At 39.1% G+C, this 19,962-nt stretch overlaps 1 protein-coding gene across 1 annotated transcript in view; it reads left to right on the forward strand.

The window, feature by feature from the left end:
- Positions 1–19,962, forward strand: part of ASCC1 (activating signal cointegrator 1 complex subunit 1) — a 165,435-nt gene that overhangs the window by 128,083 nt on the left and 17,390 nt on the right. Inside the window, exon 8 of the mRNA XM_006888965.1 lies at positions 685–770. Coding sequence (XP_006889027.1) covers positions 685–770 — 86 coding nt within the window. The remainder of the gene's footprint in view (positions 1–684; positions 771–19,962) is intronic.

Genomic DNA, 19,962 nt, shown 5'->3' on the forward strand with positions numbered 1-19,962 from the left:
CCTAGTACCACGACCCCTTCTAAACCCAGCCTGGACTTCTGGCAGTTCTCTGCTGATGTGCTGTTTCAGTCGTTTTTGGATAATCTTCAGTAGAATCTTGCTTGCATGTGAAATCAATGAGATTGTCCTATAGTTTCCATCTACATATAGAACATCTATAAGCAAGATTTCATATGAAGGGGTCTTACTCATTTTGTCACAGTTCTTAAATCATCCTAAAATGTACTTGTTAGTATTTTTTACAAATACATAAACTTTTGTATCTTTTTGTATATTTTAAAGTGCATACAATTTATATAGAATTTTGAGTTATTAAATCTCAGTGACTCTTTGGAGATTGCCTAGCTCTGACCTATAATTTTATAAATGAGGAATTGATGTTTATAGAGTGAGGGTTGATGTTTGTAAGGGGATACAGTTTACCCAAGGATAAAGCTCACTACATAGTTGACACACAATGAATACTTGGGGAATATGCAATGAATAAAAATGGCCGTTGAATGAGTTGATGACAGAGCTGGGAGTAATTGCAACCTCTCTTCATCACAACTAATATTGTTTCCTGCCACATGTCACTCTGCTAGTATATTAAGCTAATGATAACTGGACCTATAGAAGTCCAAAAGAAAACAAACATAAATACTCCAAATTGCTTTTCTGACATTGTATTTGACATATTTACAGCTGAAGGCAGGTACAATCTTTACACACCGGATGGCAAATATATCTTCAAGGAAAGAGAATCATTTGATGGACGGAACATTTTAAAGGTCAGTATGAAACAGAGTGAGTTGGAAATCCTTTGGCACGTGTTGTGAATAAAGGAGGAAATACAAGTCATCTCCCTATAACAGCAGAGTATATTTTCTTTGTGTTTCCCAAGAGGATTATTGATTGAAAAAGTGGTTAATCTTTTTTTTCAGTGTTCAGAAAGAAAACAGATATTATCTTGACTCTGTATAAAGTCCATAGGCCTCTAGAGTACTTGAAATTTAAAATAATTTTACCCTAATTACTCAGATTTGTACAAATAAGGTAAATTTTTTAAAATGACATTGTCTAATCAACCCCTTATTGTGGATTGCCTTTCTCTAAGGGGATTTTTTAATGTGGTGAATTTTGTTTTATATTTTACCACTAGATGGTTAAATCTGCATTTTTTTTCAAGTGAAAACAAATAGTTTGTTTTTGTTCTAGTAGATTTTCTCTGCAGCCATCTAAGTCACTTTATAGCCTATTTTTACTCTATAACAACGTATGTCCTAAATAGTGGCCCATTTCTGACTTGAGACTTTGCTTTTCTGAGTGTTGAATTAATCTATGAAACTTAAATAAAAGGTGTTTTTCTGGGTTTTATTTATCTTTCTCCCACAGACCACATTCTGTAATATCCGAAAGTTGTGCTTTCCTTATCAGGCTAACATGCCATGTGCCTGTGGGCAAGAAGAAACAAGTTGATATTATTGGAGAGGTTTTTTGATTCTTCATTTCACTTGTTTTGTAATAGGCTAAGTCAAACGTTTTCAAGGCCAAGGGTGTTTTGAGAGTTGAGAGAGAAGATAAATATAAGAACTTCAGAATAAGCCTCAATTTTAGAAATGCATTTTCTTTGCCTTCTCTCCCTCATCCTCCTTTCCTTTAACCTGTCACTTAACAGTTTTCTTGCCAAATGCCTGCTGTGACAGCATTACCTGTAATGATTGACACTACCCTTCAGCAGCTGTGAGCGTTTCACACAGAGCCCCACATGGCAGTGACAGCCAGTCAGTGGGGCAGACTTTCCAGCTTCACGGTGCTGCCTTGGTTTCCTCCCTTCCTTTGGAATCTTGTAAATGGAGTTTTCTTTTTCAAATTCCTTTTGATCGCTTCAAGTCTGGGTAGTAGCCTGCTAGTGAATTCCGCTGGCAGTTAGTTAACTTTACCAGGTTTCCCAGGCCACAGCTTCCGTGTCGTTTAAGCATATTCTCTTTTTTCCTCCTCCATCTCCCTCCCCTGAGGCTTTTCTAATAATATCATTAATTAGTTTGCTTTTTTGTCACCATTCTTTTGATTCAGAAATACGATAGTGTGTGAGTGGGGGGAAGAAATCTGTAGGAATGACTCAGGAAGAATTGATTTGGTTCTCTTGGAATTAGAATTAAACCCCAAAAGGGTGTTTGGTACAACTCAGATGTGAGATGCTTTGACTTAAGAGTAAGGTGCTAACTGAGATCTCACATGGTCACTCTGTGAGCTGTATGGTCTCTTCTTTGGTATTTACTTCTCTCATTCTGAAAAATCAGTTTTCCATTTCAAAATGCTTTGCCTGGTCCTCCAAGACCTGCCAGTGATGAATGAATTTAGCTCCCTCTAGTGTTGGCAATGCTGAAGGATTTGAGCTGCAATACTGAAGGATTCTATGGGAAAACATTGAATGATGCAGGAATGATGCATCAAAAGAAGATGGAAAGAACACAAGGAGTCACTGTACCAAAAAAGAATTGATAAACACTGAATAATCTTAAGAAGTTGCTTAGTGGAGTGCATTTGGGGTGGGGGTTGGGGTGAGGGGAGTAGGGTCAGGGCCAGGGGGATTATATACCAACGAAGTTTATCTTTTGCTTTTCAAAGAGAGGAGCGAACTGTGGGGGAGGGGGATAAAGAAATAAGTGCAACAATGAATGAATGAAAATCCAAAATCTCTCTAAATGTTCATTAAAATTAATAAAATAAAATTTAAAAAAAAGGAAGTTGTATATGATCAAAAAACCAATGGTAATGAGGAAGAAGTTCAGGCTTCACTGAAGGCATTGACAAATAGCATGGCCCCAGGAATTGACTGAGTAACAGTTGAGGTGTTTCAGCGATCAGATGAATCTCTGAATGTGCTCTCATTAGCCTATGCCAAGAAATTTGGGAGAGATTTATATTTGTTCCCATTCTACACAAAGGTGATCCAAAAGAATGTGGAAGTTACCAAACAATAACAGTAATATAAAAACAAACAAACAAAAACAGTAATATCACATGCAGGTAAAATTTTGCTGAAGATTATTAAAAACAGTTGGAATAGTCCATTGATTGAAGACTCGTCAACTTTTGTTATGCAGATGACACAGCTTGCTTGCAGAAACTGAAGATTTGGAAGCACTTACTGCACTAGGACAAAGCCTTCAATATGGATTATACCTTAATATCTGGAAAGCAGAAGTTCTCACCACTGGGCCAGAAGGCAATATCATGGTTGAAAAGAGGAGAAAAGATTAAAGCTGTCAATGTTTTCATTTAACCTGGATCCACAGTCAATGTCCATGGTAACAGCCATCAAGAAACCAAAAGATGTATTGGTATTGGGAAAATCTGCTATCGAGGACCTCTCTAAAGTGTGAACGAGCAACAGTGTCTGTTTAAAGGCTTAACATGCGCATGTGCACCTGCTCCAAATCAGGGTGTTTTCAGTTGCTTTCTATGCATCTGAAAGGTCTTCGGTGACTGAAGATGACAGAAGAGTTGGTGCTTTTGAATTGTGGTGTTGTAGAAGAGTACTGAATATCCATGGACTGCCAAAAGAACAAACAAATATGTCTTGAGGGAAGTGCAGCCAAGGAGCTATTTCAAAGCAAGGATGGAGAAACTTTGTCTTACATACTTTGGGCATGTTGTGAGGAGGGGCCAGTCCTTGAACAAAGACATCATGGTAGGAAAGGTAGAGGGTCAGAGAAAGGGAGATTCTCAATAAGGTGGATTGACACAGTAACTAACAATGAGCTGAACATGTCTGAGATTGTGTAGATGTCACAGGATAGCACATGGTTTAGATCCGATGTTCATAGAGTCGCTGTGAGTCTAGTCAACTTGACATAGCTAACAACAGTGTTGACAGGAGCTTGCTACATCATAAGCCCATATGGTTCATGTCTACTAAGAGTAATAGAGCTGGACTAGCAAGGCTAGGACACTAGTAGAGTTGGTTATCATTTAGTCCAGTTCCTCACTTTAATCTCTAAGGATATGGTACAAAGTGGTTATAATGACTCACCAGCTAGTTTGTAGCAGTCTGAACCAGGTCCAAGAGACTCACAACTTGCAAATTTAACATTGTTCTCATTGCTTCTTATAAAGATTTTTTAATGTTTACGTAGAGTTCATTAGGTATTTGAAATAGAATTTGTCTATCTAGATTTGTTAGGGCATAAGGAGACCTAGTTAATAAAAAACTGTGGCAAATTAAGAATTGGGCTTTGAGTTTGGTACATACTAACAGCGAAAGAAATACTTACTGACTTTGTATCAGCCAGGTCATGTGCTCTGCAGATAAACAGAGATCCCGTCCCCTCCCCTGCCTCCCAGGAGCTTCCTGCCTTTGTGTGTGCAGGTGGCTAGTAGACAGTTACAGTACAGAGGGAAGGGGACAAGTTACAAGCACAGAGAATGTCTCCAGAGTTCTAGCATAATTTCCTTTAGTCTACTTTCCACTCTTTCTTTCCTTTATTGTTAGCTCTAGAAAAAGATCACCTCTTACCTCTTTTCAATCATGAGAATTAACTTTGTGAGTTTCATCAAGTACCCCTCACCACAACACACACATACAAAATAAAAATTATGTTTGCAAAGTAACTTTAGCCCACCTTTTGGAATTAGCACAACTGCACATGTCTCCCTCTATCAGACTATGAGAACTCAGACAGAGTCCATGAAATCCTTGACATAAAATAGGACTTCTAAAATCTGTAGGTTATAAATAGTTTTTGTACCAAGTAAAATTATTGTGTTCAGAAAGAAGGGGGGGAAATCAGTTTCACTAATAAGACAGAAACTACTTGGATTAAACAGAAAGGTTAAATTAGTTGTTAGAAACACAGGCATATGTGTATCTCATAATAATAGCTACTTAGGTCAAAGATCAGGAATGCTCATGATGGGAAGTAGTGTTGGGGGTGTGAAATCAACTTCATCTACTATGCAAGGAAACAAAAGCAAAAAGGAAAGTCATCGCTCATTGCTGTAGGATTTAATGAGTAACAGCTAATTGCTATTCTGTTCCACAAAGAGAATTGGTCCTGTTTGCTTGGTGTAATATTATGTGCTTTGAGTGCCTTAATAAGGAAAGGAAATAAATCTTTAATGACTAGGAGGTAGAAGCCACATTTTTCTTTGTATAGCTGTTTTGAAAGTTGTCGCAGCTGTAATAGACCAGTGTCTGGTAGTTCCTAGTTAAAATAAGAAATTTGTTACCATAAAAAGGACTTTGAAAGAAGAGCTCAAGAAGTAAGAATCATTTTCCCCTGTATTTCAAGCCAGAAAAAGAACAAAAATATTTAGTTAAGATTTTCTTGAAAACAGAACTCTGACAGAGTCTGAGTGAAGACCCAGGCCAAATAAATAGGATAACATCCCCTCAGAGGATTTCTATTTCCAGTCTAAGAGATAGCAGTGATAAGCCTGTAATTGGAGAAACATGCCTATCTAAAAACATCCACCAGGAAATAATTATTCCTCCACTTGCTAGAAGTAGAATGATCATTAACTGTCAGCTTCTGGAGAGAAGTGGTCTTAATAACAATCCATTTAGGGGACTTATGACATGACTTTAAGCAGTAGAATCAATATTTCAAGACTGTGCTATCAGTAGATTGAACTGGGCTACATTCTTACTGTGCAAAAGCATAGCTCTGAACTGCAGTGTGAAGCAGAGAGATTAGAGCCCTGGGTGGTACTTACAAGAGTGGCTCATTTGGTACAAATCAAGGCATAGTAATATATTTTAGAAGAAATAGAAAGTACAGCAGGTCCAAAATCTAAGAACACCAGAGCAATGCAGTTTCTAGAATTCATTTCTCAGGAGTCAAAACCAGCTTTTAGCTGACCCTCCAAGGTTGTCAGAGGCAGAAAATCACATGGGAGGAGATTGTCTTTCTCTCAGGCAGCCACTGGGCATTCCGAGGCACAACCTTTGGGTTCTCAATGCAACTTGCTACTGACCATACTCCAAGTAAAAGGAGGATGAGTCCATGCTTTTCCCCACTTCATATTTGAGAATCTTTAAGCTTAGAGAAAGAGAACTGCAAATACTAAAGAACTATTAAGTTTTAGTATAGTTCCTGAGAATAATTTCAATCTACCTAGAGAGAGTTTGAGGATGGCATAGGATTCAGAGCTACTGTTCATAGTGTTGCTATGAATCGTACTTGAGTTGATGGCTCCTGACAACAACAACAGCCACATTGAGGCTTTTCTTGAAAGAGTGAGTCATTTCAGTATTTCATTAGTTCATTTTTTGTTTTTACCCATCTCTACCCTTAATGTTTTATAATTAATAAATTTAAATGATATCTTGATTTAATTATCTTTATAACAAAAGAAGCTCTTAAAAATACCTACTAACCACATCTCACATCATACACAAAAATCAACTTAAGGTGGATCAGAGACCGAGCGTTAAAGCCCTAAACCATAAAGACCATAAGAAACAAAACGGGACCAAACTTAGAAGGCCCAGCCTATTGCATAAGTTGGCTAGCAAAAACAGCCAGAAATGTACAACCAGGAGAGGAAAACGTTGACAAATGAGATCTTCTAAAGATTTCAGTCCCTGTGTACATCAAAAGCTTTTTTTAATAGAGTGAAAAGAATACCTACTGACTGGAAAAAGCATTTGGCAGTGCCATCTCAGACAAGGGTCTTTTAGTGAAAATTTACAGAAAACTACAGGGCCTCCACAAGAAAAAGACTGATAACTCAGTTCCAAAATGGGCAAAAGATAAAGACAGACTCTTCACAAAGGAAAAGTTTTATAAAGCAGTTTAGTGTTTCCTCAAAAAGCTGAATGTGTAAATCTCATACAGTGCAGCTATTCCACTGCTAAGAATGTACCCCAAGGAAAATAGAACTGAGACACAAATGGAGATGTGTGTACTGATGTTCATAACAGCATTATTCACAATAGCAAAAACATGGAGACAGCTCAAATGTCCTTCAACAAATGAATGGATTGAGAAATTATGGTACATTCATACAATGGAGTATATGCAGGACTCAGGAACAATGATTTAATAAAATACTACATAACATGGGAGAGGCTAAAGAGCCTTATGCTGAGTGAACTAAATAAGCCTCAGAAGGATAAATACTGCATAAGACCATTATTGTAAAAATAGAGGGATAAGTAGTAAGATGTGAATAAAGTCCAAAAGAGGAAGACAAGAGGGGCACAGGCCTGGGGGCTGGGGGGCGAAAGTCACGGAGTTGCAGGGTTTGGTGGGCAGAGGTAGAGGGTGAAGGAATTAGGGTAGATCAAATGGGGACCTGAAAAGACGGGGTGATAATAGGCACAGATCAGTGGTGATTAATTTTATAAAACACACTGTATGGGAACAATCCTATAAAGCACAATGTGAAAGAAGGAATGTGTGAAACACAATTTTATATGCAAACTAATGTAAAATTAAAAAAATTAAAGAGAGAAACTAGATAATATATTGCCCCGAGACAACCTTCACACTTGAAATTGAAGGCACTCCTAGGAGTTATCTTTCAGCCAAATAATAGATGGGATTATTAAACAAGATCATCATTGAAGATACTGAACTATTGAAGACCAAATGGATAACATTTGCTCAAAACCAAAGATGTGAAGACAAGGAGAGACAAGGGACCTGGATGTCCGAAACAGAGAACCTGGGGAGGAAATAGAAGCAAAGTTGACACATTGTAGGGATTCCAACCAGTGTCGTTGAGCCAATTGTGTATGAACTGTTGATTGAAAAACAGATTTGCTGTATAAATTTTCACATATAACACAATAAAATGTTGGTAGTTTTTTAAGGAAAAAACCCACCTCCTTTGTATACTTTTTTGTTGAAAAAAAGTATATGTATATATATATGTGTATATATGTATATATGTGTATGTATGTATATATACACACAGAAAATAGGTAAAACATACAGAGTATTTAACAAATAAAGTGAACAGTGTAACTACTTGTTAGATGCTCACCAGTCTGTTGCAAATCATGAAGTGTGTAATAGGAAAGCATTGCCTGGTCCTCTGCCATCTTGGGGTGCCCTGGCGGCATAGTCTAACTGAATGCCCTTGCTTCTCTGGCTGTTTGAACCCACGAGGAGCTCTATGGGAGAAAGAGGGGCAGGTTTTTCCCCATGTGATTTACAGCCTCAGAAACCCATTTGGAAGGTCAGCTATGAGTTGTTCTGACTTGATGGCACTGAGTCTCTTCTCCCATCTTGATGGTTATTGACCTGTTTAAATCCATTGTTGTGGCTACTACCACAATCAGAAATGAAATCTGAATTTTTTTTATAAAAATTATCCAATTCAATATTCAGCGCTAGCTTAAGAATTACTTCTTGGTCACTTGGCTCTCCTTTAGGGAGCTCTGCTGGATTTTTTCCTCTAAAAATTTTATCTCTCTTGGTCTATCACTAAAAGTTTCATTGCACTGAATTTAAAAAATTGTCAGTGCAAACATAAGAAAAAGTATAAAAGAAGTATAAAATTGTATGTTTATAGGTGTTTATATATGTGTGTAATAATAACATCAATGTAAAAAGCAAAATGTATTCAGGGTAAAGTTAGTGTTTTTCTCTTTACTACAGGTAGCAGTGATAATCATTTTTACTACCTGGCCTTAATAGAATTTGCGTTTTTTTTAAATAATTTGACATTTTTATCTTATTTAAATAAAATAACTAAGCAAATATCTGCTTCCTCTCTCAGATTTTAATATATGCTGTTGACACTTAAATACACTTAATGTGTATATGATATTATTTTGTTACAGCTTTTACCCTCAGCATTGAAAGCAGTCACATCCTCTTAGCAGTCCTGTGAAGAAGGCCACCTTTTAGAGAAGCTAACATATTAGTTTTATGAAGAATTTTATTTGAAAAATAAGAAGATGTGGAAAAAGATGAATTAGTAAGAGAGTCCTTGAAACTTGCATATATACGAAGATTAGAAGATAGATTCCAGGGAAACATGACAGAGTGATCAAAAACATAAGGGAAGCATGGCTTAAAGGATTCTCAAGGGGTGCAAGAATTGGCTTAATAGGGTTCTGAAAGGAGAGACCTCAACTCTGGACTTGGATTAAGTGTTCTCTAGCCTGGTGGCATCCCTAGAAACTTAATAGTAGCAACTAACATTCCTCTCCAGAACAAGGTACCTCTGCCTAAAAATTGGCCTCTAGAAAGAGTCGCCAATATGGTTAGTACATAGTCAAAGATAAACTAGAAATAGAGGGAAATCACTGTGTATAAATAAGAGCATCAACAGACGTACAAAACTAAGAAAGCTACAAGAGACCAGAGTTTCAGTTGTTGTTTTGTGCCATTAGAGTTTGGAACTGACCCATAACTGACCCTCCAGCAGGTTTTCAGAACAGTAAATTGTAGGAGAGGAGATGCCCATCCTTCTCGCTTGGAGGACTTGGTAAATTTGAATCTTAGAGTTGCAGCATAGCTCCTTACTACTAGGCCACCCGAGCTCCCTAGGGTTATCAGACTTAGCCTAAAAGCAACTACTTGAAAGAAATAAAAACTAAATTCAGAATTTTCATTGGGGTATTAGAAACTAATTGGTTGTTGGGGTTTTTTTTTTACATTATGCAGCAGTTTTTTAAAAAGGCTGAATAAAAATGCTAGAATTATAAAATATAATATATAAAATTAAGAGCTCAGTGGATGAGTGTAGGTGCAAATAAAACATAGTAAAAGAGAGAAATAGTGAACTAGAAACTAGGTCAGAAAAAATGACCTGGTTTTTAAGGTCATTTTTGTTGCATGGACAGAAAAAAATATAAGATAGGATAAGAAGATCTTAACAAGCATGTAATTGGAGTCTTGCTGATAAGAGGAAAGAAAATAAGATGTCATGTGCCATCAGATTGCCTGTGACTCATAGCAGCAACCCTATGTACAATAGCTCTAAACCCTGCCCTATCCTGAGTCACCTAATCCCATTGCCCTAGTTTATCATGTCAGTCCATCTCCTCCAGGATGTTCCTCTCCTGTGCTGTCTCTCCACCCTACCAACCATGATATCCTGCTCCAAGGACTGAACCGTCCTGGCCATGTGCCCAAAGTAGGTGAGACAGAGCTTCAAAATCCTTGCCTCCAAGGAGAAATTTGGTCTCATCCTCTCCAAGACAGATCTATTCTCCTGGTGGTCTATGGTATGCTCCGTACTCTTCTCCGGCACCACAACTCAAAGGCATTGATTCTTCTTTAATTCATAGCCATTTTCCAGCTCTCTGATGCATAGCATATACTTGTGAAGATTATGGACTGGATCTGGTGCAAGTTAGTTTCTAAACTGACATTGTTCCTAGGCACTCTGGAGAAATCTCTGATAATAGACTTCCCCAGTGCAATTAGTCTTTTAATTTCCTGACTGCTAGTGCCAAGAGTGTTGATTGTGGAACTGAGCAAGCTTGAAAGTCTGTTTTAATTGTCCCATTGCCACAGTGCTTGTCAAAGCCAGATCTGATTAATCTCCTTTGTCAGTGTGTCCTTTGCCATTCCCTATCACTCCTCCCTGAGAGAGACGTCACCCTGATTCATAAGGAAAAGGGGATGGCGTATTCTCTTAGCTACTTCCTGCTGAAAAGGGACACTGTAGGTTTCAGGGTGAAGATCTTCTCTCACTACCCTAAAGGGCCCTTTGGCAATAGGAAACACATAGACTATTATGGAGATTGATTTTGGAATTTAGATGCACTGTGCTTAGCCGTACATGTTCATATCCTTGAAGATGCATCATGGAACTGTTGTAGCCTAGAAGACACAAATTTAACTAACAAGTTAAAAGTACATGAGTCAAAAATTAAAAGCAATAATATTCCAAGTAGAGATTCTAACAGTGGCACAAATCAAGTTACAGAGGGAAGGTAGTTCTTAAAATAAAAGGCTTATTGACTAGCACTTTGTCTATTATAGTATAAAGGTTAGGAACCACAAGATGTAGAGGCTCAACTATGGCATTTATTGTTCTTAAGTCCTGGAGGAAATTCCATCTACCACTGGGTGGTTTTACAGCTTGGAAGTCCACATGCAAGGCAGCAGTGAAGTATGGAACTGCTTATGAGGTTTTCTGTCAATTCCAACAACTAAGACATAGTGAGAAGAGTTGGGACCTCAGAAGGCTTTTAGGACCAAATAATAGGCTCTTGTGTCCAGGAGAAAATGAATATACTTAACAGTAATGTTAATGCTCACCCACAGCTCTTCTGGGAGGATCTAAATTGTTGACGTGTCCTCCTTTGTTTCCAGCTGGGATCTGGGGCCTCTCAGTCCTGTCAGCCATAAGAACCTGATGTGGGCCGCCTTTGGCCATATATTCTTCAAATCCACACTTAAAGCAAGTGAGTGGGAGCTTCCTCTCTACTCCCTTGCCTATCTGTGGCTCTCATCTGTGACATTGTCTACTGAAGTGGCCCAGCTTTCCACAGTGGAAGCAATTCTGACTTCCATTATTACCTTTGGGTGGCACTGTTTATGAGTAAGACCTCCTTTTCCTGAGACAGGCCCTAAACTGGCAGCAGTAGCAGCCCCAATAATTTTGGCCATTCTCTGGTCTTTTCTCTTCCCTCTAGATCCCAGTTGTTAAAAGAGGGAAAAATTTAAACAAATATAGAACAAATAATTTTAAACAGTATAATCTTTGAAGTATAAGGCTAGAAATACTAACAGTATGATCATTTCCAATCCAGAGATACATGTTCCAATGCAGTTCCTATTTTCCATAAATGGTTTTGGTAAGAAGAATATTGTAAATGTGGATACAGTTCCACTTTTCCTCCTCCATGCCACGATATAGTGTTATTAGCATGAGCAGTTATAAATCCATTGCTTTCCTTACTCTAATTTTTTTAAAATTTAAATTTATTATTAATTTCAGTAAAAATTTGCAGAGGCTTTGGATTTCCATTTATTCATTGTTGCACATTTTTCTCCTCCCAAGCCTCCCACCCCCCAGAACACTACCCCCTTGGAAAAGTAAAAGAAAAATTTTTTCATTGTTTTACAAACCCTCCCCCAGGTCCACTCCACCATGTAGCCATCACTCTAAACTCCTGTCATAACAGAAATACCTAATCACATATCCCTTTTAAACAGTTTTCTCCCTCATCTGTTTCAGCAGTATACATTATTGAACCCATCTTTCTTAGTCTCTCCCCAAACCCAAGGTTAGTCCTCTTTTACAACAGAGGCACCATGCAATATTTGTCCTTTTGTGACTGGGATACTTCACTCAGCATAATGTTCTCCAGAGTCACCCATTTTAAATAATATTGCATGAGTTCCTTGTTTTTCAATGCAGCATAGTATTCCATTGTGTGAATATACCATAGCTTCTCTATCCATTTGTTTGTTGATGGGCACCTGGGTTGTTTCCAGCTACTTGCTATTGTGAACAAAGTCGTGATAAACATGGGTGTGCATATATCTGCTTGGATGTCAGTTATGGTCTCTTTGGGGTATATTCCCAGGAGTAGAATTGCTGGGTCAAATGGTATCTCTATTTGCAACTTTTTGAGAAAGCGCCATACTGCCTTCCACAGAGGTTGCAGCATTTTACTCTCCCACCAACAGTGACTAAGGGTTCCAGTTTCTCCACAACCTCGCCAGCATTTGTTGCTTGCTGTTCTATTAAAGTTTGCTGTTCTGACTGGGGTGAGATGATATCTATAGTTGTTTTAAGAATTCATTATTATTTTTAATACTCCATATGTGAATGTAGCATCGTTTCTTCATCCATATGCTAAGTAGAAAAAGATAATCCAAAAAGGATGATTATTAGACCACTATTAGGAAAAGCTAAGGAAAGGGTTACATGCAAACTTATTCCAGGATGGTTACCAGCAGTGGGAAAGGAGGGCTAGAAATAAATAGAGTGAGTGAAAGGAAGGACAATGTAAATTTTGATCAGGTGTTGTAATGAATCAAGTTACACTAATTGATTGCAATTAATGTTATAAAACAAAATATGTAGGAATGATCAAATGAAAACCAATATAATTTGCAAACTTTTACTCAAAAAATTATTTCAAACAAAAATAATTTCATTGATATATCCACTTCCTAAAGAACATGCCTCTGGAAACTCTATGAACTTTGATAAATGTCGATAGTTATAGAAAGGTTTCAGGCCTTTTGTTCATAGGGGCGCTATGTCTCGTGTTCAGCTTGACGGCAGTCAACAACTACATAAAGATCAGTTTTCTGATTAAAATGTTTTCCCTCAGAGCAAGCAGCTAGAAGAGCTGCAACTCTTATAGTGTGGTGTTTTTTGTTTTGTTTTTTGTCTTAAAAAATAAGAGTCTATTTTTGTAGCCTTTTGAGTACAGTGAGACCATTCTTCCTTTTACCCTCCCTTTCAAACCATTCCCTGCTTAATTGCCTGCATTCTTTCTCACCTCTACTAAGCTGTTCCCTCACAGATCACCAATAGCTCAGGTTGTTCAGTACTTTAGTCCCCACCCCCCAGATAATCCAGTAACCCTTTTCTCCTTCAGATGTCTGTATCTCTTAGCTTCTGTCACCTCTGCTGCTTTCTATCTTGCCTTTGGCTGTACTTTTTAAATTCACCTCTTAATATGCCTTGTCTCTAAGGTTATTAGGGAGCTCTGGTGGCCTAGTGGTAAGATTCTGTGCTGCAGTCTCAAAGGCTGCATGGGGGAAAGATTGGGCAATCCCGGTGGTACAAAACAACAACAACTAAGGTTATTACAAAACCATTTCTCTAGTCTTTTATCTGCTACTCAAATCTTACCTATTCTTCAAAGGTCAGTAACTTCCTGCATGAAGATAAAGACCAATCATCCCAATTGATGGCACTTTCTCCCATCTTTGAACTTCTTCTCTCTTCTGGTACTTGGTTCCTGAGAAAACCTCTTTTGTTCCCTTTGATGCTTAGCAATATCTCACCCCTCCCTATCAAGCACTCAAGAAGATTTTCTGGATTGACTAATTAAAATTGTTGCTAAAAATCAGATTTTAAAGAAGATGAGAGGAACCATATTATGTTGTGCATCATTAGTAAAGCTTAGGTTTGTTAGAGCTATGACTTCAGACTGAAGATTCTTAGAGCAAGGGCCAGCAAACTGCAGTCCATGGGCCTAATATTGCCCACCACCTGCTTCTGCATGGCCCTCAAGCTGTGAATGGGTTTTAAATTTTGACTCCCGAAAGGGCAGGGTTCAGAGCTAATGTGCATAGGGTCGCTATGAGTCGCAGGTGACATGATGGCACATAACAACAAAATGCCATTTTGTCATGTGAAAACTACAGGAATTTCAAATTTCAAGTTCCATAAATATATATTGAATCACAGCTATACTCAGTCATTTATGTATTGCCTTTGGCTATTTGTGTGTGACAGTAGCATAGTTGAGTTGCTGTGACAGAAGCCATATGGCTACCTGACTCTTAACAACAACAACAAAATCCCCATTCCTGTCTTAGAGGTTAAGGAAGTTGGGTGGCATAGCCATGGGGAGTTAGGTGGCGAAAGCAAAGGTTCAAATCCACCAATTGCTTTACAGGAGATAGATGAGCGATCTCTTTCTTTGTCATTTATTGCCTCAGCAAACCCACTGCAGAGTCAGCTATGTATCGATTCCAACTCTAGGGCAATGAGTAAGTGAGTGATTTTAGAGGTTAGAGATTAATTTTCTTTTATTTCACCCTGCACAACTTCCTGCTATGTAATTAGATATGATGCTCATATTTAATGGACCCTCAAGATATACTAATTATGTCATAACTATCCCGTTAACAACAAGCAGTTAATCTTGTTGAATTTCTGTTTACTTGATTTCTTTCTTCTTTGGAAAATGTTTACCTTTTTCTAAATGAGGTTACTCAATTCTAGAGAATCCCAATTAAAATATACCTGTAGCACAATCAAATAGTCTTCCATTAATAAGTAAAATTTATTTTTCAATTAAATTTGATTGCAGTTTTATTACTTCACATAGCAAAACTCAGCTGATATGGATAATTATGAGTTTGAATTTACATTTAATTTTCTTTTAATTTCAAAATATATCTAAAACTAATTGTGTGCTTCTCTGTGGTATGCACTAATTAATTTGAAATGTGAACAATGATTTCTTTTGCAATTTCATTCAAGACTATTAACAGAATATCTTAATAAAAAAAGTGTGGGCAAAGAATAAGAAACACTAAACTTATGAGAAAATTGTGCTAATTTTACAATTAGCATGGGTATTGGGGAAAATGGTCAGTGTGGGAAGGAGCTTGTGATAATTCTTGACAAAATATGGCCATTGTTACTTTACTGTGTGAGAAACTGTTATTCTTTATTAATAAAAAAAAGCATGTAGAAATGAGATATTAAGGGAAAAGAAAAAAAGCAATTATTTAGGGGCTTTTCACATTTTGCCAAGAATAGAACTGGCATACTGCATTGTGATAGGATCTGAAAGATTGCTGACAGTTGATTGGCCAGGGTCTCAGCATCAGGTCTGTTAGGACAAAGCAAGTTTGAAATGCTTTGGTTTGGTTGTTTAAGTCCTTATTTTAGACTATTTTTAAAGGGGAAGGATTCACATGTAGGTAATATTTCACCAATGTTTCTCTCTGAATTTCTTTTGTGTGTCACTTTGCTTGGAAAGTGAAATCTTAAAAAACCCTAAATGTAGGGTCAAGATTGGTGGACGATTTCTCAACAATCTGCGTTATGCGGATGACACAACCTTGCTTGCTGAAATTGAGGAGGACCTGAAGCACCTGCTGCAGAGTGTCAAGGACTGCAGCCTACAATATGGATTGAGGCTCAATGTCAAGAAGACAAAGATTCTCACCACTGGACCAATTGGCAGCATCAGGATGGATGGTGAAGAGATTGAGATTGTACACAGCTTTAGTTTGCTTGGCTCCATGGTCAACAGTCTTGGCACCAGCAGCCAGGAAATTAAAAGGCGCATTGCCATGGGAAAGTCTGCTGTTAGGGATCTCTCCAAAGTGCTGAAGAGCAGTGGTGCCTCTCTGGAGACTAAGGTGCGTCTGATACATGCCATGGTCTTCGCAATCACCTGTTATGCCTCAGAGAGTTGGACAATGACCAAGGAGGATAGAAGGAGAATTGATGCCTTTGAGCTGTGGTGCTGGAGAAGAGTATTGAGAATACCATGGACTGCTAGGAAAACAAACAGATTTGTCCTGGAGAGGGTTAAACCGGGTGGCTCCTTGGAGGCAAGGATTCCGAGGCTCCGTCTAACATACTTTGGACATGTTGTGAGGAGAGTCCGGTCCTTAGAGAGGGACATCATGCTTGGGAGGGTGGAGGGACGGCGCAGGAGAGGAAGGCCCTCTATGAGGTGGATTGATTCAGTGACTGGGATAATTGGGATGGGAGTGTCAGAGACAGTGCGATTGGCACAGGACAGAGTGGAGTTTAGGGCTGTTGTACATAGGGTCGCTATGAGTCGCAGGCAACCCGACGGCACATAACAACAACAACAACAATGAGGGTAACCAAAGATGTGGCTGTCAGTGGGGTGAAACTGCTGTTAAATTGAAACTGAAAAATGAACTTTTTTTTTTTTAAAAAAAAAGAAGCCAACAGCCATTCTGGAAAGATGTACTTTCTCTAGCTAGTCGCTTAGCTGTCTCTTCCTACATGGTGTATTCCCTCCTTTTCATCTCCTTTCTGGTTCTGTTCGCAATTTGTGCTCACTGGTTATTCATCTTTGTGGTGATGCTTGAATACTTCTCTCATGTTGTCTTTGCTCAGGCGAGTAATGACTGATTGGGAAGAGTCTGGTCAGCACAATGATAAGAAATAAGCAGTAGCTTAGCAAAGACATTGAAAATGAGTGAAAAGATTAAGTGATTCCATTTCCTTAAAATAACAGTTTAGTTCTTAATAGAATGAAGAAGAACAACGATGTCAGTCTAGACACAGAGGTGCACCTGATCCAGGCCATGGTCTTCTCAATTATTTGTTATGCTTCAGAGAGTTGGACAGTGACTAAGAATGACAGAGGAAGAATAGATGCCTTCGAGTTGTGGTGCTGGAGAAGAGTCTTGAATATACCATGGGCCACCAAGAAAACAAATAGATCTGTCTTGGAGAGGGTGAAACCAGATCTGTTCATGGAAGCTAGGATTTTTAAGCTCCACCTCACTTACTTTGGGCACATGGCCAGGAGAGATCAGTCCTTGGAGAAGGACAGCATGCTCGGAAGGGTGATGGAGAGGTGAGGATGGTTCAGAATAGAGCAAGGTTCATATCTGTTGTTCATAGAGTCAGTGTGAATTATAGTTGACTAGATGACACCTCTCAACAATACTCCTTTTCGTGCCTGATGTTGTGAAGGACAGTGTATTTATTTGTAACTTCCAGAAGCCATACCCAGATTGGGAAAATTAAAATGGCAATGGGTTAAGTTAGACAATCTTGCTTTTTCCTCTCACCTTGTTCCTTTAATTTGTTGCCTTGACCCAATAGTCACTATCCCCCACCCTTTTTTTCTTTAACATTTTTCTGTTGGTTTCCACACAGTGATTAATGTACACTGTTTTATACAATCATTCATATACATTTTGTTTTATCTCACTTACTATTGATCAATGCCTTTTATCACCCTATCTTATCCCCATTGCACCTTTCCTGTTCCTTCACCCCCTCATCTCCCCGCTAATATCTGCTGTTTCCCACCCCTTTTGAACAGCTATACATATCCTGTTCCTGTTTGCTAATTGCAGTAACATATTGTCTGTTTGTCAGTCCTTCCCAAGTTGGTGTCCCTTGTCCCTTTATGTCTGGCTTCCTGAAACCTAGGTGTTGGTACACCTGCAGGCTGAGACGCTGGCATCTGCACCCCACCCTCCATTGCTTCCCTTCATGGATGCATATCTTCTGAGTTGCTTTTCATTTCTTCCTTGAGTACAACAATCAGACATCTTTATTCTGTTGCATTTCTTTAAGTGGCTATTAGGAAAAATGCCTGAGGAAAGATGGCCAAACTGAAAATGAAAATGAAAGAGTGGTAACACGTATTAGTGAGGAATAGTGCTGCCAACAGGAAATTACGTGGTTCGAATCTACCAGCTGCTCTGAGAGAGAAAGATGGGCAGGCTTCTCCTGTGCAATTAATTTACTGTCTGAAAACCTGCTGGAGGGTCAGTTGTGGGTCAGTTCTGACTTGATGATACACAGCAACAACAGAAGGTATTCTCATTTATTAGAATTTATCTGCAGAAATATCACCTAGATTGGTTACAGAAGAGCACCTGACTTTAATGTGGGTGGTCCCAGACCCAGGATGTTGGGGAATCTATTAGTCAGCAGCCACCAGGGGCAGCTTTGTCCTGATAATGTGGTAATATCCATGCCCCAGGCAAGGCTTTCTCTAAAAGGAATGTTGCTGCACACTGAATTCCCCAAAGCCCATCTCTGATGCTAATTCTCTGCGCTGCTGTGGAAACAGGCAGCAAGAGCTGGTGTGTTCTGAGATATGGGGTATGCTTCTTCAGCCCTGTCAGCAGCACAGCCTCTTCCCTCCTCCTTCCTCCGACTCCCACCCCATATTTTTTCTTGGTGCTTGTTAAAATTGAAGGGCTCTGCAGGGAGGGGAAGTCCCTTGGTAGTTTGAATATTGAGGTGCTCAGCAGAACTGCCTGGCATCCTGTTTGTATGTAGCAGTTTTAATTTACTCTCTAATAGGTCATTTGGCTTTACCAGTAGTCTCAAATTTGATAATCCTTACGTCAGCAGGGAAGCTTGGGCCAAACATCAGAAAGTTGAGCCCCACGTGGCAATTATTGGGAGGAGGTTTCAGAGCCTTCGTGCCATGGCTGTTTGTCTGACTGCTGCCTGGTGCCTTCTTAGGTTGGGCTGCTGTGTTCCTTGTGGTTTACTGCAGTCAAGACAGGTGATTTACAGTGACAACAATGGGCTCAAGTGCAGCAGAGATAGTGAGGCTAACTCAGAATCAAGCGGGGCTTTTATTCTGTTGTATATAGCGGTCACTATGAGTAGGAACTGACCAGAGGACATCTAAAAGCAACAAACAACATGTGTGTCAGAGATCAACTGTCATTGTCTGGCCTCCCTTCCAATGTACCTTGAGGTCCGTTGGCACTGCCAGCCCATCTGCAACCAGCCATATGCTTACATGTGACCCCCAGGGGCTCTAAGAAACCTACTGGTTCTTTAAGCATCTCAGTTTGAAAGTGACCCGTTCCATTTCTGTTCAGAGTCCATTAGCCAGGACTGGTCACCAGACACCTTACCTAATGATGAGAAAGGCTGGAAAATAAACTGGGAAGAGCACATAAACATTTGAACACAAATGACCTCTGGCACAAGATTTTACAATAAAGCCCTTAGGTTAAAAAAAAAAGAAAGACAGGTGATTTGAGGAGCAAGAGTCAGTCTGTGAAAGAAACACTGCATCATGTGTCATTCCAGTGGGTGGAGATGAAGAATTGGGCCCTGATTAGACACAAGGCTTTGAGGCTTTGTTAATGAAGAGGCTCCAAGTAGGAGTGACCTGCTGCTGGGTTGAAAGCACAGCTCTTCCTCTGGTTCTCAGCCATGGAGCTGCTCGCCATACACAGGCAGAGGTGATAGAATTACTCTTACAAATGGACCATGACCTTGTCCTGAGATCTCCGGAGGGGTACCTTTTGCCCTGCTTCCTTCATGGACTGGTAAAGTGAAGGAGTAGCACTATGTGCTTGCTGTAGTTTCTGCTGGGACAGCATTAAAGTCTGGCTTAAACTAAGAACTTTCCTATCCTCAGTAGAAAAAAAAAATCTGTTTTTTCTTTTCTTTTTTTTACAGATGGATGTGTGTGTGTGTGTGAGGATAGTTTACTTTAGGGTGAACAGGCTCAGTTGTATTCTTTTGATGATGATGATGATGATGTGTGTGGTCAAATTGGATCTGATTGGTATAGGAGGAGATTGTTCCTCCTTCTCCGGCAGAGCT

Source organism: Elephantulus edwardii, unplaced genomic scaffold (genome assembly GCF_000299155.1).
Source record: "Elephantulus edwardii isolate Elephantulus edwardi_28Jun2011 unplaced genomic scaffold, EleEdw1.0 scaffold00074, whole genome shotgun sequence".
In the NCBI taxonomy this organism is placed as follows: Eukaryota; Metazoa; Chordata; class Mammalia; order Macroscelidea; family Macroscelididae; genus Elephantulus; species Elephantulus edwardii.